This window comes from Poromitra crassiceps (genome assembly GCF_964638095.1).
Source record: "Poromitra crassiceps genome assembly, chromosome: 1".
NCBI classification, from domain to species: Eukaryota; Metazoa; Chordata; class Actinopteri; order Beryciformes; family Melamphaidae; genus Poromitra; species Poromitra crassiceps.
The window spans coordinates 28,898,250-28,915,638 of record NC_139623.1 but is presented as its reverse complement, the minus strand read 5'-3'; the positions used below and the strand labels follow the sequence as shown (position 1 = coordinate 28,915,638).

General features: G+C 42.7%; 1 protein-coding gene across 1 annotated transcript; it reads right to left on the bottom strand.

Moving 5' to 3' along the window:
- Positions 1-6,015: 6,015 nt before the first annotated feature.
- LOC310783448 (myelin protein zero-like protein 2) lies at positions 6,016-15,426 on the bottom strand. The gene is made up of 5 exons (XM_083644314.1): positions 15,216-15,426; positions 12,881-13,050; positions 12,507-12,717; positions 11,106-11,274; positions 6,016-7,163 (listed from the first exon to the last, which is right to left on the bottom strand). The coding sequence occupies exons 1-5, from the start codon at positions 15,283-15,285 to the stop codon at positions 7,004-7,006; spliced, it is 780 nt and encodes a 259-aa protein (XP_083500440.1). The 5' UTR covers positions 15,286-15,426; the 3' UTR covers positions 6,016-7,003.
- Positions 15,427-17,389: the final 1,963 nt, after the last annotated feature.

Sequence of the window (17,389 nt, the reverse complement as noted above, 5' to 3'; positions counted from 1 at the left end):
TCTACAGTAGGCTAGTTATTCTCAGTAGAGTCTACAGTAAGCTAGTTATTCTCGGTAGAGTCTACATTAGGCTAGTTATTCTCAGTAGTCTACATTAGGCTAGTTATTCTCAGTAGAGTCTACAGTAGGCTAGTTATTCTCAGTAGAGTCTACAGTAGGCTAGTTATTCTCAGTAGAGTCTACAGTAGGCTAGTTATTCTCAGTAAAGTCTACAGTAGGCTAGTTATTCTCAGTAGAGTCTACATTAGGCTAGTTATTCTCAGTAGAGTCTACAGTAGGCTAGTTATTCTAGTAGTCTACAGTAGGCTAGTTATTCTCAGTAGAGTCTACAGTAGGCTAGTTATTCTCAGTAGAGTCTACATTAGGCTAGTTATTCTAGTAGTCTACAGTAGGCTAGTTATTTCTCTATTTTCCTGATAACATGAGCCAAAATGTCGGCGTTTGTTCACCTGCAATGTGAAAGTGACTTTGAAATCTCCATCGCCACTATTCCCATTCCTTCCCTCTTCCCTCTCTCTCTCTGCACATTCTCCTTCCTTATGATAGATTGACAGAGTTTCCTGTGACTCTGCATTTCTCTCCTCTCCTCTGTCTTGGTTTTTCCGTGATGATATTGCCATGGTAGACAGAACGAATGGGAGTCATATTCCTCTGGCTCAGGATAATCACATCCACAGCCAATAGTTATATGTGTGTGTGCATGTGTGTGTGGGTCTGTGTCCCACTCAACGACCAGAAGGTCAAACTACCTTGTATGCCACAAGGTACTCGTTACCCCCGTTGTGACTGCGGTGATGCAGCTGCACGTAGGTTATGATATGAGGCAGTGTGTGAAGCATCATCACTCACAAGCGGACACGCAGTCCCTGCTTCCCCATACAAGTACAGTACAGATACACCGGGCAACAGCAGCTGACCAGCGGCTGGCGCAGGACATTAGAGAGAGGAACTGCTTGCCTCAGTGTCTGCCTGCAGATTTGATCAGTGCTTTTAGTCCTGATTAGTCAGCAGCTTGTTAAAGAGGACTGGCTTTGTTATATATATAATAATAAATAACAATACCAACATATCAGGAAAAGGAAATGAAAATGTTTAAAACAATCAACAAATATATATATATTTTTTTAAATAAGAGCATTAACAAATATAAAGCTCAGGAACGATTATGAGCATGTAGTGTATATATATACAGTATATATATATATATATATATATATATATATATATATATATATATATATATATATATATATATATATATATAGCCTATGTGTGTGTGTGTGTGTGTGTGTGTGTGTGTGTGTGTGTGTGTGTGTGTGTGTGTGTGTGTGTTTGATACCTTGTTTTTGCATTTATGGATATGTGGTATACTTTGTTTATCTATTTATTTTGTATTTTCACCGTATAAATCTACAGGGAACTATAAAAAAATATTTAATGTAAAAAGGGTAGGCGTTATAAGCGAAGGCTTCAGCCTATACCCTTTTGGTCACAATTAACGCATTTTGGTTTCGTCAATGCTTCACAAGCAATGACTTATTGTTTTATTTTTGTTTTTTTGTTTGCTTTCTTTCATCATAAATAAATAAATAAATAAATAAATAAATAAATAAATAAATAAATAAATAAAATTAAACAAAGGAGGTACAAACAATAGGAGTGTGAGTGTGTGAGGTCAATGAACACAAATAGAGAAGTCACTGCCCCAACAACAGGGGTGAAATTGAGACAATGTGGCGGAGCTAGCATCTGAGCAGGTACAGTTACACAAGCAGACGACAAGGGGACAGCAACCACTTCCCTCTTGGATTTTTAAGCGTTTCGGTCGTTTTTCTCTACTTACGGAATTGGCATTTCTTCCACAGGAGAGGGTAAGGTCAAGTTTGCAACTTTAAAGGTAACTGAAGTTTAAGTCGATACTTTGAGAGGTATAGAGAGAAGACTGCTGCAGGTATCTGCCAGATTGGCATATATTTTACTCCCTTCGCAACTACTTTGCTTGGTGATCTATTATTCATAGAGCAAGTTATTTCCTGCAACTATTTATGGGGAGTCTATGAGATGGCATATCATTTAGCAAATTCATGCAATCAAGTATGTTTAGCTGATCATGTTGTTGCTGCCACTAATGCATTAATTATTGTTTCTCTGGGATACTTTAAAGGCGTTTAGCACAGAATTATTTCAATGAGCAGCAGCAGATTCAGGGAAGGTGAGCAGTGAGGGCAAAGGATAGAGCTGAGACAGATGACTAACCAAAACCAAGCAAGCACAATATCAATATCCAGTTTAAGATCTAATGGTGTGATCAATAGCAGGATATTGAGTGAATGAAGTTAAGTAAATATGAGATTGAATCTTGTCATCGAAACATAGTGTACCTTTGGCCAGAGGATGGCTAATACACATCCACACACACTTATACTGCAGCAAAGTATGGATAAAGTGGTGAGCACTGATCTAGACGTCTGCTCTAGTTATGAATGACTCCATGATAGACAGATAGCACTAGATGCAGCGTGGTGTGTGTGGTGACAGCAGGTGCAGTAAAGGGCGTGGTGCTCTGACTGAGTGAGAGATAGGCTCACCGTTCTGCTGCTCTCCAGGCCCCTCCACTGGAGGATCATTGCAGCAGTGGTGGGAACTCTTCCAGAACTGCAAGAAAAAAAAAACTGTTTTGCTGCAGAAAGAGAGGGTGCTGCAGACCTGTGCAGTAACCACACAGCAGCGTGGATGAATGTGGACATCACACTCTCCTACACAAACCCAATCCCACGCTGACTTATGTGCAGATGTTCATTAGTAGGTAGTCGCATATTATTATTCATGGATGCCGTGCAGGCGCTTTTAAAAGCTTGCTCTTACTGCAGCAAAATGTCTGCAGCTGCAAGGGAACGAGACAAGGACAGGCGTCTCAGCACTTACATTAGTGCTGTAGCACACACATAGGAGGAAATATTTGGCCAGAATCATCCATGCTAATATAATGGGATTGTCTCTTTTCAAAGCAGATAATATTGATTACAAGGTGGCTAATTCGGTCCAATGATTTCACTGTGCATGGACACACACACCTTATTGAACCCTGGCACAAGTCCCACTTATGTGACTCAGTGGTTGTCACATATGATAAGGAAACAAAGCAGGGACTTTAACAGATAATATCCACCCAGACTGAATCAGCTTTTGAATTGACTGATGACGAAAAATGTTGCAACATCTAACATTGCCTCCTCGTCACCAGTCCCCCCCCCCCCCCCCCCCCCCCCCCCGGGTGCCTGCTTGTCCTTTTTCCAAAACCAAGGTGATTGGCTAGAAGAGGCATGCAAAGTATTTGATGTCATACGCCCTGGCGCTAAATCAATTATCCTGACACAGTGCTCAACCCATCTGCACAGACGCAGACAGAGCCTGTTCACTACACAGACATCAATTCCCTGGCATATGAGGTATGTCATGCAGTACAGTGGAAGGCTTGATCTATGTCTTTTAATTTGTGTAAAATAACTTTGAGCTGTGTAAAGACATGTTCTGTATTCCATCAAAGGGAAAGTGCACAGTGGGAAAAAGAGTGACTGAGTGGCAGTTCGTGTTTCACCCATGCAAGGTCTTGTAGTCCCAGGCAGGCAGACTGGTCCAAACACATCCAGGGCAGAAACACCAGCTCCTCTCCAACCTGCCACAGCAACTGCTCCGGGGTAACATCTTTCCACACTCTACACCTGGGTCTTTATAAGAGGAAGGCAACACACATGGAAGCAAGGATTGGGTCCAGCCAACACGGAAAACAATACTTCTGCCAAGACGAGTGATACCACCAGGGGGTGATGTCTCCTGCACGCTTAATAATAATGGGAACAACAGGACATTTCTATCTGTCCTTTCTGACTGTCATTTAACAAACTACTAACTACCTCACAATAAAAATACACGTTACATCAGAAATAGAGGTAGACTTTGTAACCAATCCTAATTTTAGGTTAGCAATATGCTCATGTAGGCTACAGTACAAATGTGAGGTTTGACTTGACTTGAACAACACTCAAAAGGAACCGGCTTCAACTAAAAGTGGTACTGGCTGATACAAAACAGCACATAATCTACGTACTGTACATTAAACAAGCAGATGCAATGCAGTTGGTCCTGGTTGACTCCCCTACAAAAACACTAAATCATCCCACTAAAGAATCACAAAAATGGTTTAAATCGGGCCAATTTGCAGCATTTGAACTGTAGAAAGCCTCCAATCAACCATGGTTAACTTATTTTTAATGAGAAGAACTGGTGTTGTCGGCCAATCAGAATCCAGTTGCCCATTGACTGTTCTACCTGTGAGGATTGAGGCCACGTTAAAGTCTTATCAGATGTACTACAGGATATATATGCCCTGCCAATTAGGAAACAACTTTCACGTCAACCTCCTAGTGGTAATTACTGTACAAACGATGTTAAGGATTGTGGAAGTGTGCACTGTCGACACACAAGCTGTAGCCTAAACACTGCAGTGAATCCACCCATGTCAGCAGTCCAAGATAAAAACAGTTTACAAAAAGAGAACGTCTGCTGCAATTTGTTTGATTTTAAATTAATAAATATTTAGGATTTGGGCATTCCAATCAGTAAAAGACATGTACACAAGTTGTAGCAATAAGATGTCATCCCACATCCAATTTCTAAGTTTCTTCCCACGACATGGATGCAGCTTTAATCTTCAAATAATTCAATTTAACTAATTAAATTAAACTTTGAACTAAATTACATCTATTTGCAAAACTATGACTCCCACTCCTTGCTATGTGTGACACCTGTAGGAGTGGCCGCTGGCTGGCATGTCATCACTCCACAATCCCTCACCCTGGCTGAGTCTCATTTAACGATGACAGACATTGCACATTTTTATCGTGATATACTTCATGCCATTTTGAAATTTCAAAAACAGCTCTTTATTCCAAAATCGCTGTACAGAAATGCATATGAAACAGGTCTTGATTTATAAAAGCAAACTGTTATGCTAATTTAAAAGGATATATACAAGATCAAAGTATACAAGCAAATAGTAAACATTGTCCCCCACCAGTGATGTAGATCCACCCTTGGGTCAGTCCAATTAATTGTCAATGCTGCACCCTAGCAACACAAACTCAACATTACAGTGTGACTTAACAAACTGACCTGAACTAAGGAACGAATGAACAGAGACCGATCCATTGCCAGCCCTTTGGTGGGAGACAAAAATCACTTGTGCAATATTGCTCTTCTGGTAACCACCATGTTTCGCACACCACTTACTAATAGGGCTGTGCCGATTCACTTATCTCCCGATTCGATACTATCACGATACTTTGGTGCCGATTCGATATATATTGCGATTCACGATTATTGCGATTCTACGATTATTGCGATTCGATATTACGATTTATTGCGATTTTTGTTTCTTTTTTTCTTTTATTTTTTCAGTTTGTTTGCTTTTTTACACTAGATTAGAACATGGGAAAAGTTGAATCATACACTAGAGACTGTATATTATATATCATGAGTAGGGCTGGGCGATATAGTTAAAAACAGGGGCGGACTGGGATCATAATTCAGGCCGGGCATTAGATACCAAGCAGGCCAGGCCGATATGGGCCAACGCGCGTGAAATTTGGGCCGTTTGAAGCCAGATTTGGGTCCAATTTTACAATGAGATGCACCCACTTTAACCCTGAAGTGTAATTATTACTTCAGACTAACTAATAAAGTAATAAAACCACTAGTAAACCAGTAGGCGGCGCCTGGCCTGCTGTTCAGTGAGTGGCCTGACTGCAAGCACCCAAAAAAAAAAAAAAAAAAAAAAAAAAAAAAAAATTTTTTTTTTTTTTTTTTTAATTTGCGATTATCGATTCTGGAATAAAAGATCGATCCAAAAAATCGTGACATTAAAAATCGCGATACTTAGGTGAATCGATTTTTTCCCCCACCCCTACTTACTAACCACAGTTAGGGACACAAAAGGTAAAAAAAAAAAACTAAAAGGGCAACAACCATTCTCCATTCTGTTTCAAAGAGCTGCAAAGACGCATTACCACACGCTATCTGATGGCATTTGTTTGGGAACATTTGTGAGTCTCAGCTGATGCTTTTAGGAACAGAATGGGAGAGACATGAATTTGGCAGCAGCACAGATGGGACACAAAGATCAATCAGGCAAAGAGCTGATGTTGGTATTGAGCCAAAAGCAAAGTTTAACTGTCTCCGTCTTTTACAAAAAACAAAAATTAAAATCTATATTCAACAGGAAAATGTATGAATGCTCACAATGTTGATCTTGGGCAACAGATTTCCACGGGATTTGTGGACATCCAGTAAAGCTAGCTTACGGAAGGAAAGGTAGAGTCCTGCTGTACCATAAATGACACATCCAACAATCCACATAATGTTATATTCATAAAACCTGTGGAAATTAACATTTGCAAGTAATGCTTTTTTGTAATTCAGTGGCACACTGCAACACTGCAAAGACACGTACATTAACTTACACATTATCTGACAGGGTTTACAATTTCTGAACATTTAGACCATTTTAATGAGTGGAGAAATGGCTGATGTTATGACTGGAAAGAGGGCAATCTGGGCAGTCTGATGACTAATAAGACTCTGGGACAGACAATATTTCGGGGTTTTCTGGTGTAGAGCGGACATCCGCTCCAAGACTTCCGCTTCGATCGTGGTTTGCAGTCCGACAGCATCTCATATATGGTTATCCGTTTATAGAGATGAGGAGAAATGTCATCTGGATCTAAAACACTTACAAAAGGCCAATTAATTCCAACTCCATTCTCGTGTCTACCGGACTGTAAACATTGACCGCAGCGCACAGGAAACCAAAGTCTTGGCACGGACATTCGCTCTACACCAGAAACCCCAAAATATCGTCTGTCTGTCCCAGGGTCTTACTAGTCGTCACACTGATAGACTCTCGGTTCCCAGATTTGAAAGGGGGTTAATCCAAATTGGGCATGATTTAATCATCATCATCACCGATATCATCATCATCATCATCATCATCCTCTTCTTCCTCCTCCTCCTCATCATCCCCGCTGCTGGGCTCAGATCCTCCATCTGAGCTCTCAACCTCAATCGCCTTCTCCACTATGTTCAGATGAACTGCCTCTTCAGGTTTACTGATGCGACCGCATTCAGTCAGTCAGACACACACACACACACACACACACACACACACACACACACACACACACACACACACACACACACACACACACACACACACACACACACACACACACACACACACACACACAGTGAGATATTGATGGACAATCTGGCCATATTGAAAGTGTAGCAAATGAACAGGCCTGCATTTGTTTAGCTCAGCAAATCTCCAAAGGCAGAATAACAGAGAAAGAAACCTTGAGGAATACAATACCCAGACTCCTCAGCTCGGACCGAACCCAGACGTTTTCCCTCCAGAGCGCCACAGAGAATTGATGCACTGCTTCTTCCGTGGACAAATTTGTCACCGAAATATTAGTTCGTTAAGATGTCTCCACCAAAAACAGTTCATGGTTCTCTGGGGTCAAAGTCTCTGGACTTGTTAATTTCTTCACCTTGTATTCACACTTTAGAATAGCATTATTTTTCATCACGATGTAAAGCAATAGGTGTCAGTTTGGCTGCTGTTTGCAGAAAAAAGGTAAGGTTTTGCCCAGAAAAAGGTTACACCAGCTCTTATCTTCCTACTTTAAAGACAGTAACCATCTGACTCAAGGATAACCGGCACAAGCATTGATATGACTCAATTCACCACAGCAGTATGTAGACTCATAAGCACAGCAGTATGTAGGCTCATAACCACAGCAGTATGTAGACTCTTAAGCACAGCAGTATGTAGGCTCATAACCACAGCAGTATGTAGACTCTTAACCACAGCAGTATGTAGACTCTTAAGCACAGCAGTATGTAGGCTCATAACCACAGCAGTATGTAGACTCTTAAGCACAGCAGTATGTAGGCTCATAACCACAGCAGTATGTAGACTCTTAACCACAGCAGTATGTAGACTCTTAAGCACAGCAGTATGTAGGCTCATAACCACAGCAGTATGTAGACTCTTAACCACAGCAGTATGTAGGCTCATAACCACAGCAGTATGTAGGCTCATAACCACAGCAGTATGTAGGCTCATAACCACAGCAGTATGTAGGCTCATAACCACAGCAGTATGTAGGCTCATAACCACAGCAGTATGTAGGCTCATAACCACAGCAGTATGTAGGCTCATAACCACAGCAGTATGTAGACTCATAGTGCTCATTTTTGCTTTCTAGGTATAATTTTGTGCATTATCAATTACATGCTTAAGTTTTACGTCATGATTCCGTTAAAGCAGTGGTTCCCAAATGGGGGTATTCGTACCCCGAGGGGCAGCGCCGACGCTAGGCACATGCGCATCACGCGCCGTGCGTAGGGCACCAAGTGCCGCGAGGGGCATCATGCTATAGGCAAGAATTATACCACAGTCAAACGGAGAGTGTTTGGCTGTAATGTCCCTCCTAAAATTAACCATCCACACGCAAGTTTCGCATTCACTGTTTTGAACTGTGGTGCCCTTAAAAGAAAGTTGTGGATCTCCTCGTTTAAAACTACATGCGACACAGTGAATACGCAAACTTAGGTTTCCCTCAGCGTGGCCTGCATGGGGCGTTTAGGGAGCATGGTAAATACGTTTCCCTCAGCGTAGCCTGCATGGGGCGTTTAGGGAGCGTTTCCCTCAGCGTAGCCTGCATGGGGCGTTTAGGGAGCATGGTAAATATGTTTCCCTCAGCGTAGCCTGCCTGGGGCGTTTAGGGAGCATGGTAAATACGTTTCCCTCAGCGTAGCCTGCATGGGGCGTTTAGGGAGCATGGTAAATACGTTTCCCTCAGCGTAGCCTGCATGGGGCGTTTAGGGAGCATGGTAAATACGTTTCCCTCAGCGTAGCCTGCCTGGGGCGTTTAGGGAGCATGGTAAATAAGTTTCCCTCAGCGTAGCCTGCATGGGGCGTTTAGGGAGCATGGTAAATAGCAGAAGCTGTGTTTCCCTCAGCGTAGCCTGCATGGGGCGTTTAGGGAGCATGGTAAATAAGTTTTCCTCAGCGTAGCCTGCATGGGGCGTTTAGGGAGCATGGTAAATACGTTTCCCTCAGCGTAGCCTGCATGGGGCGTTTAGGGAGCATGGTAAATACGTTTCCCTCAGCGTAGCCTGCATGGGGCGTTTAGGGAGCATGGTAAATAGCAGAAGCTGTGTTTCCCTCAGCGTAGCCTGCATGGGGCGTTTAGGGAGCATGGTAAATAAGTTTCCCTCAGCGTAGCCTGCATGGGGCGTTTAGGGAGCATGGTAAATAAGTTTCCCTCAGCGTAGCCTGCATGGGGCGTTTAGGGAGCATGGTAAATACGTTTCCCTCAGCGTAGCCTGCATGGGGCGTTTAGGGAGCATGGTAAATACGTTTCCCTCAGCGTAGCCTGCATGGGGCGTTTAGGGAGCATGGTAAATACGTTTCCCTCAGCGTAGCCTGCATGGGGCGTTTAGGGAGCATGGTAAATAGCAGAAGCTGTGAGGCGTTTAGGGGACATCTGTAATTTGTAGCACACGTTATTGTGTGTTACTGGACATTAAGTTAAAGTGAGAATATGGAAGATTGCAGTTTTCTTGTCTCTGACAACACCTACAGTATGGCCTTGAGCAGTAATTGCAAATGAGATCCACACAGTGGCGCATATGTGACGTGAGGGTATTTTTTCTTCTTCTTCTTAATACATTCAAGTTTGCCAGTGGGGGCAAATCTCAAAAGAAGAACAAGTTGGTCAGCGGTGCTCATGGATCCCACTGGAGATCGCTATGACACGTGGGCGGCTGGGCGGTGTGTGTGTGTGTGTGTGTGTGTGTGTGTGTGTGTGTGTGTGTGTGTGTGGGGGGGGGGGGGGGGGGGGAGATTTCTCTATTTATTCTCTTTCTCATACTCCTTTCTCTATTTATTTTGTTGAGGAAAAGGGACTGAATAATATAGTTAGTGCTATAGTGGGATATACTGTTATTTCATACTTCTGCTTTTCTATTTGTAACATTGATTTTGAAAATATATTTCTTCAGTTTAAAAAAGATTGCAGGAGGGGAGGCACCACGTAGCAATTACGCTTAGAGTACCCAAATGACCAGCAGCGGTGCTGCCGAAGGGTACATGCAGGTACTACAGGGGAGAAAGGGGAAAATGTAAAAAATAAATCATGAAAATAAATGAAATGTTAAAATAAATTTGCTCAGGAGGCACTAATCACTCAATTTCTCATTTTGTAATGTTATATTCTTCAAAAGGTGGGTTGTCATTCATTCATTGGATCATATGCTATAGTTTTCTCTTGCGGTTTTCTAAGCAAAATGCTGTAGCCGAGTAAAGGAGGTACTTGGATTCAGAAATCAGGGAAAGGGGGTACTGAAGGCAAAAAGGTTTGAGAACCACTGATTTAAGTATAGAACACTGTAAAATGTGTGGTCAGATAACTACTTTGTTTGTTAGATGATACAAGAGCAACTCAATTGTGTAATAAGAGCAAATGCTGAGGCCACCCTAACAGCCCAGTGCAGTTAGTGCTGCTGTTGTGAACTGAGGTCAGCAAACACATTTCAAGAAAGGCACTTTGTTAGAAATCGCCCTCCAACATATTCACATCTCCTACACTAGAGCTTAAACTATGGATAACAACAAACTAATAATAATAATAATAATAATAATAATAATAATAATAATAATAAACTATAAACTACAAAAAAACTACAATCACTCTTGTCATTTTGATCAAAACCAATTTAAAAGTGTATAAGAATGTGGTATTAAAACGAATGGCAAGTGTGGTATGTTAAATCCCTAATACTGAAGTAAATTATCTACAATACTATCTTAGATGTTTACAATGGGGAAGCAAACGTAGAAAAAAGGAGACCCTCCCCCCTTAGCATTCATTAGTCTCTTCCAGCAGAGAGGCCCCAGACAGACACTCCAACAAGCCAATCCCTGCAGACTGCACACCAGTCCCAAGAGGAGAGGAGAGCCCCGGCCCTCCAGCCCTCACCACACGGTCGGGTCCTTCCACTCTAGCTCCCGCGTGTGCATCTCCACGTCCGACTCCAGGCGCCTCCCCTTGTGGAACTTCACTAGCACAAAGACACCCAGGAGGAGCAGGATAACGCCGCAGGCCCCTCCCACCGCTGCCGCCAGGATGCCGATCTCAGAGAGGGCAACTAGAAACAAACGAGCCCAAACACACCGATTAGACTGGAAAGTGGGTCACTGCAGCAGCAGAGAACAGGCTAGAGATAAGATTAGAGGAAATATGGCAGAGTGGCCCAGTGGTTAAACAGGCCGTCCTTCAACACGGACAACCCGGGTTCAAACTGCCGACCTGATGAGGTGCTCTGCGCTGTTCTGCAGCTGAACCTGACTTCTGATCTCCTTGAGGAGGCCAAGCGACAAACATAATTTCCCTACAGTACAGACATCAATAAAATCCCACCTTATAAAAGCAGAATATTGAAGGTATTATGATGAAAGAACATATAATGCAAATAACACTATGTAAAGATGATAAAAGATAGAATACAAAATACTGCAACTAGATATATCCCAGTTTGTGGATCGGTAGATAAAGTATTCGATTGTGATGAAATATGATGAACTTGCTATCCTTGCCGAGATCAAATCAAAGTGTCCTATAGGACAGTGGTTCTCAAATGGGGGTCTGCGGCACTTTGCCAGGGGGTCTGCGAAAAGTTTTCAAGTAATTTTTTTTTTTTTAATTAAAAAATAAAATGCTACATGTTAATTATTCCTTCTCAAACTACTTCCTACATGGTGCTAGTCTATCAAAATATCTTGGCTGTCATTGATTGTGTTGCATAGTGGTTTTCTGTACTGTTGACAAATTGTGATATTGTAAGTCGCTTTGGACAAAACAAAAGTGTCTGCTAAATGACGTAATGTAAATGTAATGTAATAATAAAAAAAAATTTTTTTTTGCAAAATCTTCATAGTTCAATGAAAATAGTTTATGCTTTAAATCTAAAATGGTTCATGGATTACATTCTAATAACAAACCTATCAAAATAAAAGTCAAGCATGTTACCGTGGAAACAATTAAGCTTAGCCCAAAATCACAAATCAGAATGAGGGGGTCCCCGGTATATTTTCTATCTTGTAAGGGGTCCTTGGCTGAAAAACATTTGAGAACCTCTGCTATAGGAGCAGTCTAACCTAACCTTACCGGAGTGGTTTTAGAATATCAAGTGTCCTATAGGAGCAGTCTAACCTATCCTTACCGGAGTGGTTTTAGAATGTCAAAGTGTCCTATAGGAGCAGTCTAACCTATCCTTACCGGAGTGGTTTTAGAATGTCAAAGTGTCCTATAGGAGCAGTCTAACCTATCCTTACCGGAGTGGTTTTAGAATGTCAAAGTGTCCTATAGGAGCAGTCTAACCTTTGGTGATGACCTTGAGCATGATCTCTCCGCTCTTGCCGTGCACATCTGGCAGGTTGTGCACCTGGCAGGTGTAGGTGCCGTTAAAGGTGGGTGGCACTTCATGCAGGGTGATGGAGGCATCTTTTCTCATAATGTCGCCCGACCACACCGCACGCCCTTTAAAACGCCCGTGTGTGGGAGGATACGGCGTCTCTTGGTAGAAGAACACCTGACAAAAACATACACATGTCAAATTGCAGACAAGATGGAGTATTAATGAAGTCATGACTGGATTTCATAACGGATAATGAGTGAATATCAAATCCCAACACAAGCTGATTCAACACAAGCTGATTCAGAACATTTTGGTGACAGTAAGTAATGCCACACACCGACTCCTCGGGTCCGGGCTCCAAGGGGCGGAAGTTCCAGGACACGATGACGGTTTTGGGTGACACGGGGTGAACGGAGCTAAAGGTGCACTTCAGTCTCACATCGGTCCCGTTGACTGCCTCCACCTCATTCGAAGTGAAAATCTCCATCCCACTGACTCGTCGCACCCCTACGTGAAGCCAGTGAGGAAGGACACTCATTAACATGTAACCTCGTCCATACACACATTCACTCAATTGACTCAGGCATTCACACACAAACAGAAAATGTACATTTCAAACTGCCGTTGTGGAATACGGTCAATTAATCAACCAGACTCATAAACAACATATACTGTATACATATATACGTATGCATACTGCACACATAAACATCTCTAAATTATCTCTAAATTATGCTTGTGTGAAACTGGTGAAACTGTGTGTGTGTGTGTGTGTGTGTGTGTGTGTGTGTGTGTGTGTGTGTGTGTGTGTGTGTGTGTGTGTGTGTGTGTGTGTGTGTGTGTGTGTGTGTGTGTGTGTGTGTGTGTGTGTGTGTGTGTGTGTGTGTGTGTGTGTGTGACAGGAGCAGAGTTGATGTGATTTTAATGACGAGATGTAAACACAATGAGACATGGCCGAGTTTCCTATACAGATTAGAACACTATTTTATCCATCAGTTTTTGGGGCATTCAATCAGACTAAAAAGCAGACATGTTGGAGCCCAGCAGCTTTGAAAAGCCTTTTCAAAAGACTGTTCTTGTGAAAACACACTGCTCCTCGCCCATGGGTTATGAATGATCTAACTTCTTATTCAATTGTTAACTATGTCTCCATTTGCTATGTCTCCATATTCTGCAGATAACTTTGGCCAGCACTCCTCAGTAAACATAGGAAAGTCCTTGAGTCATGCCTTAAACATCAGTTTGCATGAAGCAACAAACCCATGAGAATAAACTAAAGCAACGAAACCCAGACACATGTCCTGCTTTTCTACGTGGCTTCACTCAAGTACAACTACAATAATGTTACAGAGCAAATAATATCACAGAACATCTGATGAATGGCAATGCTTTCCCCGATCCTGACAGAATGTTTGTATGGAGCTGTGTGCATCTTGGTTAATGTTTGCACAAGCGTGTGAGCACAGAGGTTCAGCGGCTGCCTGCGTTAGATGCCTGCAAGAGGCAGAGAATATGAAATATATTACTATGTTAAAAGAGTCTTCATGGATGACCCAAAAATGAACTATCAACTTTCCATACTTGAAAGCATAGAGGTGCAGCTGGCTGATTCATATCCTTTAAAGGGTTCTGGTGTGATGAGATTTGGGTTATATCTGGATCATATTGCCACACATTCCTCTAGCCTCTTCCTCTGGATTAAAACATTCCTCCTAATAAACCAAAGAAGTCTGGAATGTTCCATAATCCTGGACAGTGAGCAGAGGTGTAGTGGTAAATACAGGGGTGGGTAAACTATCCAAGGTGAGTAGTTGATCCACCTTGTTTCCCCTCATTGACTGACAGTTGAACTGAAAATATGTGAGTAAACTCTCACTCTGCCTCATTTCAAAGAGGTGGGTAAACTGTTTACACTTGCTTTTACCCCTCGCTACGCCCCTGACAGTGAGGGGAAAACTGTCTGACAGGAGATGGAATTTAAACGTTGTATTTACTAGATTACAACTAACTGTTACAACTAATAGCAGGCCTCTGCCACCTGTCAAATGAGCAAATAGGTACACTCTGCCGTCTGCCCTAACATCGCCCTCCGGAGGCCAAAAACAGCCTTTCTCTCAGTAACATTATGCAACTGAGATGGGACAACACTAATATCATTACCTTTGCAAGCAGGAATATCATACCACCACACAGTCTACCATCCCAGTGTTAATAGTATGACTTGAAGTTTTAAAAGGGGCGGGGTTATCTATGAAAATCCACTGAAACTAGAAGAACACCAGAATAATGCACTTGATTGAAAACAACAACACACATTATCTTTGCCTATCCAGCACCGATCAGCTCCAGAGGTCTGGGCATTATAAAAAAAATGTGTTGCCCTGCTTCCCTATCCTACTCCTCAGTATTTATTATTCCTTTAAAGCATTGTGTTCACTTTTAACCAAGTAGCCTAAACGGGAGGTAGGAAGTGCGGGGAGGGGGGCAAAATAATCACCCAGTCAAAAGTTATACATTTCACATTCCCCATTACCTCAGTCCAATAGCCTAGGGAGGGAGTAGGCTCTCACAAACACAAGTTCAGTAGCTATATTCATTCTAGATTAGAGGAATTAGTAGGCATGGTTTTGCATCAGTGGAGCTCAAACTGAAGCGCTGTGCAGGAAACTCACCTGGCACCACGAAGCCTCCAGTCAGCAGAGTGAAAAGCTGCAGCCATGTCCGACACATATGCCTAACCATTTAGAACGTTACCTTCTGCCTAAAGGCCTAAACCCAGGCGCTCAATTGTTCTGTAGAGGTCCCTTCATGTGAACAGTTTGGAGAATGAACGCGTTTCACCCACTTTCACCGCAGACTCACTGTGGGAGGGACAAGTCTGCACTCCGGTTGTGGAAAAAGACACCTTCCGTGTGGAAAGGCTGGCTACACCTTTGGATGGGCGGCGTTCACGGACATTTCTTGCATAACCTGTTGTCCTACCTGCCACACAGCCAATAGTATGCACCTAAAGGCAGGTGAGACTGAGACGGTTTCAGTAGGCTACTGCTGCTGTCTTCCCATGAGCTACTTCACATGTTTGACTCTGGGCGACTGCTGACAGTCCAATTAAAATGTGATCTAAAAAGCCAATTATCTGCTGGCTAATACCATCATGTGGCCACATAAACAACATCACAAACAACAAGAATGAGTCACCCAAGACCAAACCGAGTAACTAATGTCTCCTTCAAGTGCTGTCGGGATTATCACAGTAGTGCTGGAGTAGCCTGATATTCAGACTGAATCGTCAACTCATAAACTCATTTCCTCTTCCGCTTTAAAATGATAAGTAGGCCTACTGTACTTGATCAGAAAGTAGTATTAGGGTTGGATACACCTTTAAAACTATAAGTACTTTTGTCGTGAAGTAGGCTAGTATTTGGGTGGATATAGGCTACCTTTAAAGTAGCCTATAAGTACTTGTACAGTTTTTGTGTAGAATATACCTTTAACACTATAAGTAGGGTCCTACTTGGACAGAATGGTATTTGGGTAGAACATACCTTCAATAGGCTACTATAAGTAGCTACTTGGTCTCTGGCTCTGCAGATACATAGTATAGGCTCTACCGAGTGACCGAATTCAAAAGTCTGGATAGAGAACCAGATTAATAATCTAGCAATCTTGGGGCAGAGGGTTCAACTCTTGTATTTATTGTTATAGGTCAGGTGATGCTCACTTCCTCCCCCCCCCCCCGGATTTTTTATCCCATTTTTTTTATCCCCATTAGTGCTAATTTTAATTTATTTATCCTGGTTGCTGCTCCACCCTCTGCCGATCTGGGGAGAGCCGAAACTGGCTCCATGCTTCCTCCGAGACATGGGCAGTAGCCAGCCGCTTCTTTTCACCTGACAGGGGAAGCTTCACCTGTAGGACATAGCACGTGGGAGGATCACGCTATTCCAACGAGTTCCCCTCCCTCCGAACAGGCGCCCCTAACGAGCAGAGGAGGCACCACATCTGCGACCAGGATATCGCATGTTTTGGTGTGGGGTTCCTATATGAAGGAAACGCCCAGGGGGCACGGGGAGAACATGCAAACTCCACACAGAAAGGCCCTTTTGACGACCCCACCCGGGCGGCGGGCCCTCGAGGACATGCGGACGGGCACGCACTCCTTCAGCGCTCACAGCATCCCAGGTGGGAATCGAACACAGGACCTTCTAGCTGTGAGGCGACAGCGCTTACCACTGCGCCACCGTGCCCCCACAGGGTGATGCTCACTAACATGGATAATCATGAAGTCGTGTCACGTCTGCTCAGGACCTCTGCCGGTACCCGTGCCAAATATGAATGCTGTCAGGCCAACAGTGTCCTAGGAAAATTAAACAGAGACACAGAGATAGCCTACATACATGAGTAGTTTTGCTCATTTATGTGTAAGTTGTGTAAGATGTTACACTGCACTAGCCTACTGTAGTGGATTAGTGACCACTGCTACTACTCCAAATGGAAGGCAATATTATCAGGACACCAAATAAAGTTGTGCAAAAATGATAAATCTGGCCCAAACATAGTCATATGGTTAGTTAGAAGAGGGAGAAAGATGTAAGAAGAAAAAAGGAGGCAGTCATTGGAGAGAATAATCAGCAGGAATTATTGGCTTAATTTATCAGTAGTAATAATAATAAGAAATGAAAAACAAGACTAATGACAGTCAGAGAGGACATAAATGGTAATAGGAGGATGTCTGGATATTAAAAATATAGCATCGACTGTAATTGTTAATACAGATAGCGTGATTTGGTAGATTTGTGTGAAAGGATGACAATGGGATTAATGGTAGCTAAATTGGAAATGCAAG